Source organism: Mya arenaria, chromosome 16 (assembly GCF_026914265.1).
Source record: "Mya arenaria isolate MELC-2E11 chromosome 16, ASM2691426v1".
In the NCBI taxonomy this organism is placed as follows: domain Eukaryota; kingdom Metazoa; phylum Mollusca; class Bivalvia; order Myida; family Myidae; genus Mya; species Mya arenaria.
Window position 1 is genome coordinate 39,102,435 of NC_069137.1, and position 20,921 is coordinate 39,123,355.

General features: G+C 32.0%; 1 protein-coding gene across 6 annotated transcripts in view; it reads right to left on the bottom strand.

Moving 5' to 3' along the window:
• Positions 1–1,759: 1,759 nt before the first annotated feature.
• Positions 1,760–20,921, bottom strand: part of LOC128222035 (coronin-2B-like) — a 51,542-nt gene continuing 32,380 nt past the window's right edge. For 2 of the 6 annotated variants that reach the window (XM_052930784.1, XM_052930783.1), the window contains 7 exons: positions 20,510–20,706; positions 18,723–18,826; positions 17,792–17,910; positions 16,899–17,150; positions 14,858–14,947; positions 12,566–12,586; positions 1,760–9,419 (listed from right to left, as the gene is read on the bottom strand). In XM_052930784.1, coding sequence (XP_052786744.1) covers positions 9,273–9,419; positions 12,566–12,586; positions 14,858–14,947; positions 16,899–17,150; positions 17,792–17,910; positions 18,723–18,826; positions 20,510–20,706 — 930 coding nt within the window. In that variant the 3' untranslated portion in view covers positions 1,760–9,272. The remainder of the gene's footprint in view (positions 9,420–12,565; positions 12,587–14,857; positions 14,948–16,898; positions 17,151–17,791; positions 17,911–18,722; positions 18,827–20,509; positions 20,707–20,921) is intronic. The other 4 variants (XM_052930786.1, XM_052930785.1, XM_052930787.1 and 1 more) reach the window with 4 other exon arrangements.

Sequence of the window (20,921 nt, forward strand, 5' to 3'; positions counted from 1 at the left end):
ATTGAAAAGTTTTGGCGAAACATGCATGGATCACTGTAAGATTAGATTTCAATGCAATACATAATGTGCTGAGATATTAACATAAATGTGGTTACATGCAAAATTTTAACCAGAATTTTTAAGTCTAATAATAAAGGGCCATTATTTGCAAAATACAGGTATCTTACTTGGTTATTCAATTAGATTGGGTGGTTGAATACCATTGTATAAAGTCTCAATGCAATACATTAAGTAGTTGCTGAGATATTATCCTATGTGTGCCAACATGCAAGACCTTAACCAGAATTTCTAAGTAACATGATAAAGGGGCAAAAATTATATAATATGAAAGATAGAGTTATCTTACTTGATTAAATAAGGTTAAATGGTTGGGAGCCTGTGTGTAAAGTTTCAATGCAATACATGATGTATTCGCTGAGGTATTGACTTAAAAGTAGTTACATGCAAAACCTTAACCAGAATTTTTATGTCGAATAAAAAAGGGGCCATTATTTGAATTTAATGCAAACTAGAGTTATCTTACTTGGTTATTTAAGTAGATTGGATGGTTGAGTACCATTGTATAAAGTCTCAATGCAATACATAAAGTAGTTGCTGAGATATTAACCTATGTGTGCCAACATGCAAAACCTTAACCAGAATTTCTAAGTCAAATATTAAAGGCCCATAATTTGCATTATATACAAAAAAAATGTTATCTTACTTCATTTATTTAGTAGATTAGATAGTTGGGAATACATATCTAAAGTTTCAATGCAATACATGATATATTTGCTGAGATATTGACTTAAACGTGGTTACATGCAAAACCTTAACCAGAATATCTAAGTGGAATAATAAAGGACAATTGTTTTGCATTAAATGCAAACTAGAGTTATCTATCTTGGTTAATTAAGTAGGTTGGATGGTTAAGTACCATTGTATCAAGTCTCAATGCAATACCTCAAGTAGTTGCTGAGATATTAACCTATGTGTGCTTACACGCAAAACCTTAACCAGAATTTCTAAGTCAAATAATAAAGGGCAATTATTTGCATTAAATGCAAACTAGAGTTACCTTACTTGATTAATTAAGTAGGTTGGATGGTTGAGTACCATTGTTTAAAGTCTTACTGCAATACCTCGAGTAGTTGCTGAGATATTAACCAATGTGTGCTTGCACGCAAAACCTTAACCAGGATTTCTAAGTAACATAATAAAGGGCAATAATTTGCATTAAATGCAAACTAGAGTTATCTTACTTGGTTAATTAAGTAGGTTGGATGGTTGAGTACCATTGTATAAAGTCTCAATGCAATACCTCAAGTAGTTGCTGAGATATTAACCTATGTGTGCTTGCACACAAAACCTTAACCAGAATTTCTAAGTCTATTAATAAAGGCCTATTATTTGCATTAAATGCAAACTAACTAGAGTTATCTAACTTAGTTAATTAGGTAGGTTGGATGGTTGAGTACCATTGTATAAAGTCTCAATGCAATACCTCAAGTAGTTGCTGAGATATAAACCTATGTGTGCTTACACGCAAAACCTTAACCAAGGTGTGACGCCGACGCCGACGCTTGGGTGAGTAGTATAGCTCTCCTTATTCTTTGAATAGTCGAGCTAAAAATGAAAAAGTTGTCAAAATGTTCAATCTGTGAGAGTGCAGCTTTAAGATCCAATAATCCGCCAGAAAATCTTTAGGGCCAACGATCTTTTTATTCACATAAAAAATGGGTAATATTGCATTTTGAATTTTAACACAAACGCATTTCGGAACGATTCTACATTTATTTGTGACATTCAGTTCAGGTTAAGAATAATAAACATCTTAAAATTACAACAATACATTTTTTTACAATGTTTGAAGATCAGAAATTAGAACACAGATAACATGAATATAAATAACGTTAGTCATAGAAGAGCACTGGTTTTGTCAGCTATAAAAGTATTGCAAATGTGACTTTTCAAAGAACGCCATGACAAGCATGATTAATGCTGAAACAACAGGTATCTTGTTTTGTAAAAAATAGCCATTCGTAAGATTTTTTGCTGAAGCTATTGTATATTCATATTTATAAACCAAACATTTGTAACAAATCAAGTAATTCAAAAATAAAAATACCTTTTGAAAAAAAGGATTCTTATCAGCAAATTGCTTAACTGTTTAATTAAAATTTATAATGGTTAAAAAAGCGGGCATTGCTAAACTATTCAGGCAAGTCCCAACACGTCTTACTTAAAACGGTCAAATCCAATTACAACAGTGTTGCAATTAATAAATGTTCAGTTGCTTCAAAAATGATAATGTTACACAAATATACACCTCGTGAAACTCTAATATGCTATAAGCTTATAAATCTATAAAAAGGATCTAATCAATCCTGATTACAATCAATTGAAACTAATCAAAACTACATACATATGCTGATATAGACTTTTGGGGTGGGGGGGGGGCACTTTAGGCTCCCAATGCGGGCCAAAGGAGTGAAGCACACTGCTGAAGAAGCACTGGCTTTTTAGAAGCACTTTTGATGGCTCTCCTGACTTGAACCGAACCAAATTTGAACCGAACTGGAGTGTCATTATGAACAGTAAACAAAAGCAACCATTTTTAGATATACATCTTTCGGTTCCTGGTGCCATAAGATCCGCAGAAATACGCCGACAATCTCATTTTATCTCATTCAATTCCCTTATTTGCTGGTCTTTAATACAGGAAGGCCGCGGAGCGAACATCTATGGTCGTCTGGGGTTTTTTCAGTTTAACGAGGGTAATAACATGATAATTATTGAAGTCAGATTTATGGGCCTTGATATACGAGTGAAACAAATTTACATAGTTGCATGAGTACACCATGAACGTTTTTTGAGTTAAGGTTGAATGTTCTTTTAACTATGACGCGGCCGACGACACCAATGCTAAGAAATGCCATATCTTTAAAAAAATAAAATAATGAAAAGCGGATTAGAACATAACTTTGCTGCAGATGTCATGCCGTTTAAATGTCCATAATTTACTGTTTGAGATATCATTCATTTACTTTCTAAAACTGTGAGGTTTATAAGTTTCTCAAGCACGTGCACTTTATGAAGAAGCATGAATGCATTAAAAAAATTTTTTTATATTTAATAGGTATTCAAACTGAGAGTATGTAAACATAATATGTGAATAAAAGCAACGTATGGATTTCTTTGAAACAAAAAATATGAGAAAATAATGCAGTAGAAATAAAGATAAAAAGTATGGTAACATAATATTTAATATTATGTATTCATGATAAAACGAAATCTAAATAAAATCAATACAACCAAATAAGATCACAGTTTAGAGAAGGTGAATTAAAGAGAAAAAATGTTCAAATATAACGTAGATCACACAATGATATAACAACAAATTACCACTCTAATTATCTAAACCCTGATATAAAACAAATATTATTTAATGTTTAACACAGGACAACATACATGTAATTATCAACTAAGTAGTAATGCAGTATACACAGTAAGAGGGAAAACAAAACTAGCACAGTGATTGCAAATTTCATTGCATATAGAGCACAAGTGTGCTGTATAATCACCTTTGATAGAACACCTGGGATCAGTTTCAATAAAATGTTTTAATCGTAACTTTGAAAATTTAAAATCTGTATTAGCATCATAGATGGCATAAAGTCTTTTTTTTTTCGTTTCTTTCTGTTTTGTTTTTATCTTTAATACAGGCTAGAGTTTATTTAATATAAAAATCGGTGCCAAATAATGAAAATATGACACAAAGAAAATTAATTCCACTTAGCGAGAATTTATTTCATATTAAAGTTTTGCCAAATAATGAAAATATGACACAAAGATAATCATTCCACTTAACGACTAAGATATCTTTATTGAAACAGGCCCCTTAGCATGATAACACAGGCAATGCCAAATGAATACCAATTAAGCTATTAATTTTACATTGCACCCCAATTTACTGGTGTCACTTGGTATAAGTACACATTTTACTAACTAAATGATTGAAGGTTCGATTTACATTTCAGATCTTCACATAAGGGACGGACCTTTCCTGCATCAAATTGCTTAATGTAAACAATTTTAAATTAAAAACGAAAATTAATATAAGCATATTTGGTGTGATTACTTTATAACAATACAAATAATGCAATAATGGTATAGGCGTAAGTGATCAAAGCTACTATTTAAAGCTCAAAAAGATATCATGAAACCAAAAAGAAACACTGAAGCAACCCTGAAACACTAGCTATACAGTAACATTGAAACACTGTAAAAAGTGTACGTTCCGATGCCAATTTCTTCTATTATAAAAATGTACCTCATCTGACTTTGCCTTTATAAAATTCAATATTCTAGTCATCATTAGGTATTCTGTAATGAATCATGTGCTTATTACAGTCTAAACATTAATTTGTTACTTTCTCAAGCGCCTGAGCAGAATAGGCGTTTGTAAAATATAGTTAAAGTAGACTCTTAGCGCTTTAGTATACTCTAAGCGTTTCGCAGACGTAATCAGTATAAACAATATTTTTACGGTATAATAAATCGCTTAAAACCTTAATTGATAATAACTTTAAAATTATATGTAACCACCTCTATGATATTTAATATTTATATGACAACAAAATCATTCAACCAAATTAATAAAAAATGTGCAATAACTGTGACTGTGACCTCGACCTCCCAAACTAAAAGGGTCAACGATTGACGATACAAATTACATGCAGAATCTTGTGAAGTAAAACATTGTCTTATTAACTGTTGCTTTAAAAATTGATAAGGACCATCTACCAGTGTTTAGATTACATGCTCCAAGGTCATATTGTCATATTATGAATTTTTTCCTCAGACATTTCTTCAAAAAGTACCTGTGACCATGACCTTTGACCCTGATTCCAAACTCTAGCTAAAACAATTCATACTATCTAAAATAAGAAAGGTATTTTTAATCAGTATAAGGAAATAAAGAGGCCTGAATTTTAGAAATACACAACAATTATAAAATTGAGAATACTCTTAGAAAACAACAACAACAACAACAACAACAACAGAAACATGAACATAGGCACCGACTTTCTCCGTGTCTACACTGGCATGAAATATTGCATATAATAAATACACTTATCTTAATCAGTAATAAACACAAACCTTACAATAACATGCAGACACATAACAATATTTAGGTATTTCCAAAGAAAACAACTGCAGCTGATGCTACGAAACCAAGGTTAAAAATTGTTTCTGTTCATTTAATTTGTTTTGTCAAAACTGTATCACACTAAAAACTGTTGCAATTTTTTTTGTTTCAAATTTCATTTCCCCATTTGTTTTAGTACAAAGATAAAAGATAAAACTATATTGTCTGACTGAAATAAAGTATTTGGGTTAAGTGCAAAGGAATAGGGTTGGTCCGGAAACCGAAAAAAACTCTTTTTTTCTTCACACGCCTAAGACAAAGAAACAACCGTGAGGAACATGCATCGATACTTTATAAAGAAGCACTAAATTAATTACTAATGATCTTAGAATGATTGTAAATAATATTTTTTTAATGGATTAAGACTTAATGGCATCAGATACATCTCATTCAAAGAGGTAATGAAAAAAACCAACAAAAATAAGTCTACATTACAATGAATTGCACTTATTATTTTATAGATTTCCATTGGGCAAGACTTTTAAAGACAACATAAGCTTTAATGACATTTTAACTCTAATGAGCTTTTAATTAACTAACTATAAGAGACAACATAAGCTCTAATGACATTTTAACTCTAATGAGCTTTTAATTAACTAACTATAAGACATTTTAAAGACAACAAAAACTCAAATTACATTTTAAAGCTTTTGAGCTTTTAATTAACTAACTATCATTTTTAAACGCTAAAACTTGACCATACAACTGCCCTTTTTACAAATAAAATATTGCAAATACTGATGAAAAAAGCTCCCCCCAAAACAACAATATGAACTATTTTTCCACATTTGCACTCAACAAAAATTGGTTACTTATTCAATTCTCAATATTAATATAAAACAACTGAATTCTGTTATAAGCCTCCTTACCAATATTCTACACAGTTATCTCCCTTGACAAGCACAAAAGCTACCCGCAAACAAGGAAAAATAGCTCGATTTCAGCTTAAAACATTTTTAAAGAAATAATTTCATTTAAATTCATTGTTGGATTGTTTTGTTAACATCTTAAGACTAAGTATGTTTCGTATTTGAAATTCAAAAACTATTATTTTAAGATTTTGAATGAGGTCATGTGATTTGGTTAAAAATATCCTGATATGCGTGATAGCAGTGATATTCGTACAGCAAAGGGAAGTAACCGCTGTGTGGAGTTTGCCTAATATGCATAACGAGTTTAAGGAGGAGAGGACCTAAAGGTAGATGTGATTGTTTTGATGAAATCTGATTGTGAAAAGTCATTAGAGGTCAAAAGTGTTCCTTAAGGTACCAATCCATGTGAACGTTTTAATGAAATCTGATTGTGAAAAGTCATTAGAGGTCAAAAGTGTTCCTTAAGGTACCAATCCATGTGAACGTTTTAATGAAATCTGATTGTGAAAAGTCATTAGAGGTCAAAAGTGTACCTTAAGGTACCGGTGCATGTGAACGTTTTAATGAAATCTGATTGTGAAAACAATTATTCGCCTTTGTAGATTTTGCTTAGTGTACATCAAATGAGGGTTTTCAGAGTCACATTAAGCAACAGACAATGATATTCAAACTGAAGTCTGTAAGGCAAATACCCATAACCAGCAATTGTAAGCAGTGGGTCAAGCATAATATCAACAGCGATAAAAAATTAGCATCAGTTCGGTAATCCCAAACAAAAACCATTACCTTAAAATGGCATAATTATTCAAATTACACCCATTAATTTGCACAAAGAGATAACAGCATACTCACTACTATTCACACTAATCTTATTTGTTGTTCGTTTTACTTTCATAAGATGATACTGGTAATTATACATTGTAAAATCCAGTCGAAAGTGAAACTATAATTTAAGGTATATCATACAATATGAAAAAAAAATCATATACTCATGAATTATGTTTAAACAGAATGTGTACATGGTCAAATTAATCTAACAGATCTATTATGAAATGCTTTTGTTAGAAATATTATTCTACAAGATCAATTATGGAATGCCTTTGTAAGAAAGGATACTTCTATTAAATTAATTATGGAATGCCTTTGTTAGAATGTATGTTCCTACTAAATCAATCATGGAATGTCTTTGTTAGAATGTATACTCCAAATAAATTAATTATGGACTGCCTCTGTTAGAATGTATAATCCTACAAGAACAATTGTAGAATGCCTTTGTTAGATTGTATACTCGTACTAAATCAATCATGGAATGCCTTTGTTAGATTGTATACTCGTACTTAATCAATCATGGAATGCCTTTGTTTGAATGTATACTCGTAGTAAATTAATCATGGAATGCCTTTGTTTGAATGTATACTCGTACTAAATTAATCATGGAATGCCTTTGTTTGAATGTATACTCGTACTAAATCAATCATGGAATGCCTTTGTTTGAATGTATACTCGTACTAAATCAATCATGGAATGCCTTTGTTTGAATGTATACTCGTACTAAATTAATCATGGAATGCCTTTGTTTGAATGTATACTCGTACTAAATTAATCATGGAATGCCTTTGTTTGAAGGTATACTCGTACTACATTAATCATGGAATGCCTTTGTTAGAATGTATACTTCTTCTAGACCAATTTTGGAATGCCTTTGCTAGAATTTTCTATACTTAATACAATAGATATATTTGCTAATTATAAAAATCTCTCAGAGGAATGTCTTGTTACTCCATGAAAACACGGTATTAATACAATTGCTTATCTTAAATTAATGGAATGTATGTTAATCTTACGAACAAAATAAAAACATCTTTAACTCATCATTTCAATAAACATAAAAAATGTATAACAAACAGCGTGGTAAAATTGGAGGGCACTGACCGAAAAAACATAATGGTCTTGTAATATAGCTGAATAAATATGGATAACATTAGAACGAGGTACACATAACTTAGAACAAGGGACACATCACTAAGAACAAGGTACACATAACTTAGAACAAAGTCCACATCGCTTAGGACAGGAAACACATAACTTAGATCAAGGTACACTTAACTTAGATAAAGGTACATGTAACTTAAAACAAGGTACACATAACTTAGAACAAGGTACACATCACTAAGAACAAAGTACACATAACTTAGAACAAAGTACACATCGCTTAGGACAAGGTACACATAACTTAGATCAAAGTACACATAACTAAGAACAAGGTACACATAACTAAGAACAAGGTTCACATCGCTTAGGACAAGATACACATAACTTAGATCAAGGTACATGTAACTTAGATCAAGGTACATGTAACTTAGAACAAGGTACACATAACTTAGAACAAGGTCCACATCGCTTAGGACAAGAAACACATAACTTAGATCAAGGTACACATAACTTAGATCAAGGTACACATAACTTAGATCAAGGTACACATAACTTAGATCAAGGTACATGTAACTTAGAACAATGTACATGTAACTTAGAACAAGGTACTCGTCAATTATTTTCATTTTTGCAGTTTTATATAACTAACAATATACAAACAACAACAATTCCATTAAAAACTTCACAAGAAGTTGTTCAAAATGGGGCTTTTCTTAGAACTTATTAAAGCCAAAGCCACAGACCTAGCTGTTCATGCGTGTTTTGTCTCTGGCAAAATGTGCGCCATGTTTTATTAATCCGAATATCTCAAACAATTTTTTGAGTAATGACAGAGGTTTAAACATGACAACTACAACATTAAGGTTTTGACCATACATAGAACATATACCTAGACATAAACATGTTTGCTAAAACAGACCAGGCAAAAATCGTCCAAAATTGCTGAAATTAAATTGGAATTAAATTTCTAGCATTCACTTTTCGAAATTTTGTTTCTAGCATTCACTTTTCGAAATTTTGTAACATTTTTCAGAATCATAAATGTCATGTTTTAATACTGGAAAAGTTTTTTTTAATATTGTCAAGAATTGTACATTCCATATTTATTTAGCATATTAAAATAGCTTAACATTGTCAGGAATAGCACATTCCATGTTTCTTTGTCATGTTAGTTTTAACCTTATCAAGCTACCACTATCCAGCAAGCTGAATTGTAATAATTTACAGAAAAGGCATAAATCATCTAAAATTGCCTAAAACAAAATAAATTTCTACTCCTAGCATTCGCTTTCCCCATTTTGGTGACTCCCGCTGCGTAACTTGGTGACCTCGTCCTCAAGCTGCCGGATTCTCTTGTCTTTCAAAGCTAGTTGTTCCTTTAAAGCCTTGATCTCTTTCACTTGTTGAAAATACGCCTTCCTCAACTGAAATGGGGATAAGTTAAAGTTTAAGTACTGAGATAGGCGTACAATCAGATATATTAAATGTTTGCTCTATCATAGAATGGTTTAACGAAGAGACAGGGTCTTTTCAGTAAAGATTAGGAAGATGTCTGGCATATTCATTTTTGTTGTAAATTTGAATGCAAACACTTCAAAATGGGAAAATTTAACAATTTTATGTTCATTGAATCTTTATATATAACTTTATATTAAACTTTATATAAGATTGACAAACAATTAGAAAACAAACTCAAGTATTCAAGCATTAGTACATAGAACGATCTCATGGTTAAACTCCCCTTCCCAAAAAAAACATTTTTTTTCGTAATAAATTTTGGAAAATAAGACAGTGTCTATAAATTGGAAAAACACAACAATTTCTTATCAATTAGGAAGTAGCCGTATTTGGCTGCTGCTAAAGAGGTTGAAAAGGCGCAGAGAGAAGGAATCTTATACAGTAAATGATCACATAAATGCTTAATTATTAAATCATAGAAGAAAATTGAAGAAGCTCTGATTACTTAATCATTCTTGTGTTCATTCCTTAATAGACATTTTATAATATATTTATTTCATTGTTCTTTGACTACCTACAAAAGTGATAAATGTTCACATACAAGTATTACATTTTTTTCTTCACTTTTAAAGACATAATATGGTTTATTCTTTTCTACTCAGCCATGCCAGGTCTTAAATATTTCAAATTACTGTACTACAGAAAACTATCTAGCAAATCTAGTCTAGTAAATGGCAATAAATGGGATTATCAATATACAAGTACATAAACATATATAACTTTTGTCTCTAATTAACTAATTATGGATAAAATAAGTAACGGTAGATTTGGTCTACAACACAGTCTGTGATTGTTTTCTAAATATGTTTCTATATTTAACAAAATATAAGAAATAGCTCTAAAATAAGTCACATACTGGTGCATACTTTGTTTATTTATAAACTAAAAATGTGTGACATTGTCTAGGAAAGTAAATGCTTTGATCATTTGCGTATTTTAATAATTGTGTAACATTGTCCAGGATAAAGCTTGCTGTGATTATTTGGGAAGTTAAATTGTGTGACATTGTCCAGGATAGTAAATGCTTTGATCATTTGCGTATTTTAATAATTGTGTAGGATAATGCATGCTGTGATTATTTGGAAAGTTAAAGATGCACTTTTACTCCCAAATAAGATTTACCACAATTTATACAATTGTGTTAATTTGCTAAAAAAAGATGAAAAAATGTCGAAAACAATGGTTCTTATGAAATATACCGAGCTTAGTTTGAATGAAAGGTGCAGAAAACACAGTATTTCTACCTTAAGAGACGATTGTAAATCACAGTAAAATTTTAGCACTCACCAATCAATTAATATTTTTGGGTTTTCAGCTGTTAAATTCACGGCTACAATCTTGCTATCAGTTATTAATATTTTTCATAAGTGCATATTTAATAAGTAGTAAAGATTTATCACTCAAAATTTATGTTGCAATACAAGCGTATGTATTGATTTTGAATATGAGTGTCACTTATGAGTGTCACTTAAAATTGCGTGACATTGTCCAGGATAATGCATGCTGTGATTATTTGAAAAGTTTAATTGCGTGACATTGTCCAGGATAATGCATGCTATGATCATATGAAACATTAAATTGTGTGACATTGTCCAAGATAATACATGCTTTGACCATATGACAAATTAAATTGTGTGACATTGTCCAGGATAATACATGCTTTGACCATATGACAAATTAAATTGTGTAACATTGTCCAGGATAATACATGCTTTGACCATATGACAAATTGAATTATGTGACATTGTCCAGGATAATACATGCTTTGACCATATGACAAATTAAATTGTGTGACATTGTCTAGGATAATACATGCTTTGACCATATGACAAATTAAATTGTGTAACATTGTCCAGGATAATACATGCTTTCACCATATGACAAATTAAATTGTGTGACATTGTCCAGGATAATACATGCTTTGACCATATGACTAATTTAAATTAAATTGTGTGACATTGTCCAGGATAATACATGCTTTGACCATATGACAAATTAAATTGTGTGACATTGTCCAGGATAATGAATGATGATTATTAGGGAAATTCAATTGTTTAATTTTGTCCAGGATAATGAATACTTAGATCATATAAAAAATAAATTGTATAACATTGCCCAGGATTATGCATGCTTTGATCATTTAAAAAAACACGTGCCATGTGTGTTGGGGAAGTTATGTGCAATTTTGTCCAGAAAAGTAGAATTATGTAAATGTTTCTAAAAAAGTTTATGTCATGTTCATGAGGCAAGTAAAAGAGTGAGTCATTGTCAAGAATAGAACATGCCAAGTTTATTAGGCCAGTCATGTTTAGATTAGTTTAAAATTATTATTTTTACAACAATTGTGAAAGAAGATTATAACAATAAATCTCTTTGTTAAGAGTTTACAGGAGAGTGTGATCTTCTGTTTGAGTGAAACTGGAGTACCCAGAGGAAACCAACTTGTCCAGCTTGGTGACCACAAACCAAAATCACATGCCCCCAGATCAGGAAAAAAAACTCTGCACTTACCGGACAACCTATAACCTATTAGTTTACCTTTGTCCAGTACAGTACATGCCATATTTAATTTTCATTTAAAAATGTGTTATGTGATTCAAACATTTGCAAACTCAGGCGCCAACATCACAAAAACATTCAAGTCATATCTAAATCCCAACTCATTTTACCACATAAAAGCATACTATGATTCAAAATCTTGATTATTTTAACTCTTTTTAAAATCATTTTCTTCATAGGTGTTGATTAAAAGCTTTGTCAATATTGTAAATAAATATCATACCAGTGAAAATAATGTACATGAAAAATTGTTAAAAAGACCAATGAAATGTACTCAATTACATCTTATGCTGCATTTTTTTCTCTTTGGAATCTTGACCGAAGGTTTTAATCACAATAATCGCTGAAAAAAAATATTTTGAAAAAAACAAACAAAAAAACATTTTGTGATATTGCGGCCCGGAACTCTGTGGGGTATGAAAACACCAAGGAAGTTTATCTAGCAACAAAATCCACATTACTCATTCCAAACACAGAGTGTGCAAACACTTACTTTCTCATTTCTATCAAATAACTGTTGAAAAAATATAGTAAATTGTATACAGCATAAAGATTGCGAACATTTGTAAACAAGAGATGTTTGTCAAACATTATGCCCCCCCTGAGCGCCATGTTGTCAGGATTATATGGACAATTGAATGAAATATGCATGGACCGAAATGACAGCTGATTTGTTGCTGTTTTAAGATTATGACCATTAAAGTGTGAGGATAAAGTGTATTATGACCGTCATGACCTTTGACTCTATGAACTCAAAATCCAGAGTCATCAGCTGGTCACCAGAAACCTAAATATCAATTTTGAGGGCCATGGGTGCAGGCATTGTCAAGTTATCACAAGACAAGTTTTTTTCGTTCAAGGTCACTGTGACCTTGACCTTTGACCTGATGACCACTTAAATCATAAGGGGTCATCTACAAGTCAGATGCACCTCCAAGTTAAGTTTGAAGGCCATGTGTTCAGGCATTGTTGAGTTATCACTCGGACAACCTTTTACCATTCAAGATCACTGTGACCTTGACCTTTGGCTCTATGAATCCTAAATCAATAAGGGTGATCTACTGGTCAGGCTTAACATCCATATCAAGTTTAATGATCATAGGTTCAGGCATTGTTGAGATATCAGTGGGGGAAGATTTGTTAACTCTTTTGCGTTAAAGGTTACTGTGACATTGACCTTGGCCTGATGACCCCCAAAGTCGATTGGGGTCATCTACTGGGCAGGCCCAACCTTCATGTCAAGTTTGATGACCATAGGTCCAAGAATTGTCGAGTTTGCTTTCAAGGTCACTGTGACCTTGACCTTTGACCCCTAAAATCAATAGGGGTCATCTACTGGTCAGGCCCAACATCCATGTCAAGTTTGAGGGCCATGGGTGCAGGCATTGTTGAGTTATCAATCGGGCAACCTTTTACCATTCAAGGTGACTGTGACCTTGACCTTTGGCCCAATGACCCCCAAAAACAATAGGGGTCATCTACTGGTCAGGCCCAACCTCCAAGTCAAGTTTGAGGGCCATGGGTGCAGGCATTGTCACGTTATCACTCGGACAACCTTTTACCATTCAAGGTCACTGTGACCTTGACCTTTGGTCTGATGACCCCCAAAAACAATAGGGGTCATCTCCTGGTCAGGCCCAACCTCCATGTCAAGTTTGAGGGCCATGGGTGCAGGCATTGTTGAGTTATCACTCGGCCAGCTTTAAAATTATTTTACCATTAAAGGTCACTGTGACCTTGACCTTTGACCCGATGACCCCCAAAATCAATAGGGGTCATCTACTGGTCAGGCCCAACCTTCATGTGAAGTTTGATGACCATACGTCTAGGAATTGTTGAGTTATCACTCGGACAAGCTTTGGTCTACCGACGGACCGACCGTCCGACCGACCGACTGACCGACCGACCGACCGACATACCGACATGCCTGTGCAAAGCAATATACCCCTCTTCTTCGAAGGGGGGCATAAATATGTTTTAAAAAATGTATATAAAGCAAAATATTTACATTTGCTCAGCCCTTAGTATAGATGAAACTTGTTTCTGTAGTTATTACAAAAATATTGGCCTTTATATTGTAAAACACACAAGGAGTTGTAACATCATTGTTTGTTTCAATATTGCCCTCCGATTGGATTAGCGCTACGTCATTTGATCACTGATATACAACGTTACAAAAATCAGATTTTTTTTATATACATATGTAAGTTGTTGGTTACATTTCTTTCAAAACAAATACTCAATTGCAGGAGATACTGCTATTTTTATAATAATGAATAATTATTTAAAATGTAAATTATTTAAAATGTAAATTTATATAAGTATTTTTTCCTTGCTGGCACACTTCAGGAAATTTGCTCGCGTGCCCTACTGGGTTCATACAGCATAAAAGCAAGAAAAATGTGATAAATCCTTAAATATTTACACTCAATAAAAATATAAGAAAACTTAATCATTGTGTTTTTGAAATCAAAAACATAGTTTTTGAAATCAAAAACATACAAGACGGAAAGGCTGAATATGTATCCCCTTAACCCACCTTGAGCGAGAGTGTAGGGATAACTGAGAATGAATTGATAAAACCTATGGCTATGGCAATCCTTGTAAGTAAAAAATCAAATATTAAAAATTTAACCAAAGCCACATCACCTGTTAATAACAAAATCGTACATCTTTCGTACCTTTATTTCTTTAACTCTAACCCATTTTGAACACAAAAAACCTCTATGGTATGCATTTTAAAGTTTAGAGGGACAAAACAAGAGTTCACATCACACCAACTTACTTCTGGGTCAGTATCAGGGGACATTACTCCTTCTTCCAACGTGCGCTCTGGCTGTGTAATAGGTGACCATGTCTTCTTTACATGTACAGTCTACAAGCAGGTATGAGAGGATAGTGTACATCATTTGCATGTAGCAGTAGATTGGTAGAACAGGGGCCATATTCATAAAACTTCTTAAGTCATTTCCTTACTTAAGTCACTTTCCTATTTTTATTATCTCTTTAGTCATATGAAATAAAAAAAAAATCTAAAGTTGTTATTGACCTTATTGAAAAAAAAAATACTTGTATATAAAAACCACTTTTACAATTCTTTTTATTTCACTATGAAAAAGTAAAGAAATCCACTTAAGATGCTTTTTGAAAACCGGCCCAAGGATTATAAAAGATATTGTAGAAAAGATTAACAGCAATATGGATTAAGAGTCTAAAGAATCTAAAATCTTATAGACAGAGTTTGAGAAATTTCTTTCTGTGACCTTAATATTGAGCGGGCGCCTTTCAGAGTTTCACCAAAAATATTAACAATACAATCGAAAGGGTTAAATGTCATTTTGAGAAAAGCCAGGACCATTTGCCAAAGCAAATATTTATATGTGTCGAAGATAAATTATTTGATAACACAAACATATTTTCTATGCAAATAAATAAATTTATAATAATATAAATTATTTTATAACTATTACAAAAGTCAACTTATTATTTTGCAAACGTTGACTGGTGACCTTTATGACCATTACCTTCCATCGTGTGCCATATGAAAACAAGGGGAACCACCAAGCAAAAGCCAACGCTTGAGTGTGTTGTTTTTTCTCATGAAAAACAAGGGACATAACTTGATAATTATAAAGCCAGAGTTATGGGCCTTGCTATACATGTGCGTTATGTATTTGGCAACATGTGTCTCAAGTTTTGTCTATTATTATCTTGAACAGTTCTTGAGTTATGGCCAAGGTTCAATCTTCTGTAACAACATTGCAGATGACGACAATGTAACCACAATACCTCCTCTGTTTATCAAAACCAAAAAAGCAATTAGAGGGTTGATGACTGATAAGCCATTTTGGAAAGTAATGGGCAATTGAATTGTTAAAGAATAGAGTCTCATGCACTATGGATGTCTTTTTTAAATCCTATTTTTTTCATATCTTGTGAGTGTAGTTATAGAAGTCAGAAAGAATTAAAATAGGAAAATGAATTCTACATTTATATTACATATATATATATATATATATATGTTTATCAATGAAAAGGGTTCATTAAGATACCGTGGAAATTCTAAATTTAATCAAAACTGGTCACAGAAATATTCCTTCGCTTCAATTTCAGTCACTCCAATTAAACTCTTTTTTAATGACTAAATACAAGAGATTTAAGAAAGAAATGAAGAGATATAAGTAGCAATCTATTTTCTTTATAATATAAAGATATGTGAGAAAATATTACATATAAATTATATGAGATAAATGTACATGTATCAGAAACTACAAATGTATTTTAGCCTTTAATTCATTAAAAAACTGATAAAACCCCCCAAAGTATTCTATAAATGTTATACATACATATGTAACTACAAATATAGTTTTAATTAGTTAGAACATTTACTTAGTGCATTAATATTACTTTGAATGTTAATAATACATATTCTTACATAGAACTAACCAATCCCATTTCTGTCAAACTTTTACCCATCTCCAGAGTATGCAAAAAGTTGTGGATTTCTTTTAGATTTTTGCATTGTCCAGAAGTATTGGAGCTCCAGGAGCCACGATTTAAATCAGTTTCAGTCTTGTAATAATTCAAGATCAAGATTCAAATCAAGATAATCCACAACCTCTTACAATATATGTTGTGAGCATAAAACACATGCCAAATTCCTCCACCTTCAAATTACCCGAAAACTGAATGTAAAAAAATATTTTTTTCCATTTTGCAATATTTTTGGGTTGATGATCATTTTAGACTGACACAAAAGTAGAGACTTGGAGGTCATTTGGCATGCTACAAGATATCACTAACTAGCAGAATAAAAAGCCACTCACATTAGCTTTGCTCTGATCATCATTTTTAATCTCCCCTAGTATCAACCTCCCTTGCGGAGAGTTGTTACTTTTATTAATAGGTGATGAATTGTCTCCCTTGGGATTTGAGTGATCTCCCTTGGATACTGATGAATTAGAGTGGTCTCCCTTGCCTTGGCTGCTGCTACTTTCAACATGTTTAATGTCAATAATTTCAATTTCACGATGTTCGAAGAATTTTGCAGCATTTTGGACACTTAAGCTGTGTGACGGCTAAAAAGAGATCACAATGCGTTGAGAAATAGAAAAATTGTGAGTAACACAGCATTAGAACATGAAAATAGTCTAGATATTATATCAGTTTGAGTTCATTAAAGAAAGAAAACAAGCATAAAACAATACACTGCAATCTGACATATTATCGTAACATATTGTTATTCTAATCCTTACCCCCAAAACAACATTTAGTTATAATACTTTTCAAACAAGCAGGCATTGAATCTATCTTTTCAAATTACAAAAATAAAGCAACCATTTCTTAGAACACATTGCATTTAGAAAACACCAAGCATTTACACAGACCGGTTTTTCAAAGGAATTGTCTGGAAAAGTATGCATTTTTCTCATACATAAAAGCTGGTAATTTTAAGACAATACTTAATAGACAAAATTCCATTTAATTCCAAAATAAACAATTCCATTTTTTTTAAATAGACTCTGTTTGATAAAAAAAATCATTTATAGGATGCACTATATCTTATAAGCAGTCAAGTTAAGAGAAAGAAATAGCAGCCTAGCAAAACCATGCAATCTTTAAACCAAATATACTTTCTCAAACATACATGTCATCCATAAACCATCAAGAACTTGGTAATACTAGAATATGATGTCATTTTCCAAATATAGCATCTTACTTCATTGCTTCCTTTAATCCCATTGGCTATTACATCTGGTGGAGGTTCTTGATTGGCTGACCATGACCTATTGACTGTTCTTCTGGTTGGTGAGGTCACTTCAGTGCTTTCTGATGACCCTGAGGAAAAACAGTAAGCATATGCACATTCATTTTTCGCCAATCCAAGGGGTATAACTCCACTGATGTTCTGTCAAGATGATGGGACATTCAGGGGCGTACAAAGGCACACCTCAGTAAGTCCTGGTGTATAAATCAATTTTAGTTCCTTCGAAAGACAAGTGCTTATATCTCGAAATAAGCAATAAAACTAGATGGCTAAGGGGGTATATACATGCATCATTTAACTGGTGACAGATAATTGTAAGTTTAGTCTGATTGTTAGCATAAAGAATGCTTGAACAGGGTATTTGAGCAGTTGGTTTTTAGGGCCAAAATTCCGCCTCATTCCCCTTCTATAAAAGTTAATATTTTTCCTTTACCCAGCTAAAAATTTCCCATTATCTCTCTCTTTTTTGGAGGGGGAGCATTGACCCCTTTACATTAAGCAATGCATCAAAAGCAAAGAAGTTGAACATAATCTAAATTGTTACTAAATTTTAGTAACGAATTGTCTTCAAATTTTGGTACTAAATTGTCACCAAATTTTAATACTAAACTTTCACCAAATTGTGGTACTTAATTGTCACCATACTTAAGTACTAATTTGTCACCAAATTTTGTTACATAATTATTGCCAGTTTTTGCACTAAATTGTCTCTCAATTTTTTTCTTAAATTGTCACCAAATTTAAGAACTAAATTATCCCCAAATTTTGGTCCTACTTTGTCACCAAATTCTGGTACTAATTTGTCAACAAATTTTAGTTCTAATTTGTCACCGAATTTTGGTACTAAATTGTGACCAAATTTTCTCCAGATTTTGGCACTTACCTTTATTTTCGAAAGCTGCAATCTTACTGTTGACAAAGGCTTTATCCTTCTGAACATCCACAACATCAGGTGTCTGGTTTTCCTTGCTTTTTGTTTCATTTTGACTGCAAAGTTAATAGTACAAAATAATGTCATTTATTATATATTTTTTATATATTACTAGTGTTATTACTTTTAATGTTGTGTCATAAATCAATAACAATCATATTTTATATATTAAGGACAATTACTCATAAAATAACTGTTTATGATATAAATAAAATATCATACACATGAGTATTCAATATAAATTTACTAAAGTTCATTACTAAAAATTGATAAAACTTGCCAAGGCTATTTTTCAAATTGACTTCCTATGATTTCCATACCAACATCTTTATTTTTTTTTCTCATTCCAATAAAACTTTTTAATGGGGAGCTTGAAAATAATTATTGAGTTCAGCCCAAGGTCTATGATTGTGTTGCTCATGAAGCAGACAAATATCACCTTGCTGTATAAATTTTCTGATCAGGTCTTATAACTAGCATTTGTTAAAAGCAATTTTTATAACCAATAAGTTATTTGGCAAATACTATAATAACTAATAGAAGTCTTCCATACACAATCATAAGCATTTGCTCATTGTTTGTACACACAGCCCCAGACAGTGATTGACTGACTGATATCCGAGGATAACTGGCTCAGAATCTACTTGGAGTCACCTGTTAACATCGGTATGGAATGGTCTGTAACCGTCAAAATACACATACTGACGAATGCATTTAAGATTCTGTTAACATTGTTGTTTGCTGCTTTTGTAGAAGTTTCATAATCTTGTCTCTTCAATTTAAGGGGGAGAAAGATTGACACAATGTATGAGTATAGTCTTAAAATAACTATTTCTTGGTTTCAATAATACAGCCATGAAAATTACAAAGACAAGCCCAGAAGGTTAAAATTTAACCAATATTACATTTACACATAGGCCGGTGTCCAGATAACCCATCCAAGTCAATAGCCAACTTGCTGATAAGCAGTCCTTACTTGTATTGGCCCTTTTTAGGGATACTGGAAAAGTGCAAATTTATATACCCCTTTTGAGGGAATATATTTTTTACAGATAATAAATTGTTTAATGAATGTTGTCAATGATAAAATATTATTAACAAGACCTTACTGGTGCTTTAAGTAAGTCCAAGTACTTTATTATTTAACCAAAAAACAACTATCAAAATATTTCATATCTTATATAAGGAAACTACATGTACTTTGCCATATCAGTAAAATCTAGTGTTGGGAATCGGTTGCAATTTTACTATCGATGATTGGTTCCACTCAAGTAACCGATTATCGATAGTACAATCGGTTTTAAAATACTAGATAGTAACTGAGTTTTAGTTTTATTCATGTACAGTATAAAACTCTTAATCATTATATGCATATACCTTATGTCTATGACTGAAGTTATTAAGTGTTGTTATATAAAAAATTGTTCATTTTCTTGCTCATTGTGGCTTTCATCAGGCATTTTGTTAAAGATAACATCTGAACACTTACTAATATTATTTTTTTTGCATTATTATTATTTTTTCGATAATCGTTTATAACTAAATACTATCGATTGTCGCCGATTTCAGGCCCAACCAATCGATTTTCGATTATAATCGATCATCGGAACATCACTAGTAAAAACTATGTAAGAATTCACAAGTCCCAAACAAGTTTGGGGGTGCTAAACCTTACACATGTCCCTAAATTTATTAAAAGGTATAATATTCATAAACAAAAAAAAAACATTGTAGTTTACCTAGGAGTAGGATTCAATGTCACAATATCCTCACAAGTGCTCAGCCTCTTGATGTTCTTCAACGACGCTGGCATCTTCTGCATCTCTGGTCTTGAATGGGTTGTCTCGCCATGGCTACCTCGTTGCTGTGAGGAGGCTGTGGAGGAGGGCATAACCTTATAGGTGGTGATGGTTGGGGTGTGGTTAATCGTTTCATCCTGTTGGAATAAAAATTGGTTTCATATACAAATGAATCAAATATAAAGCTCATAAGAAATGAAATATCTATTTAACAATATTTTTGAAAACCATACTATTAGGAACTTATGGAGGTTTAAGAAGGAAGTTTTAACTTTCTTTGCTCATGGTTTAAGCTAGAAAAAAACCTTTATAAATGTGACTGTTTTATTATTATTATTATCATTATTATATT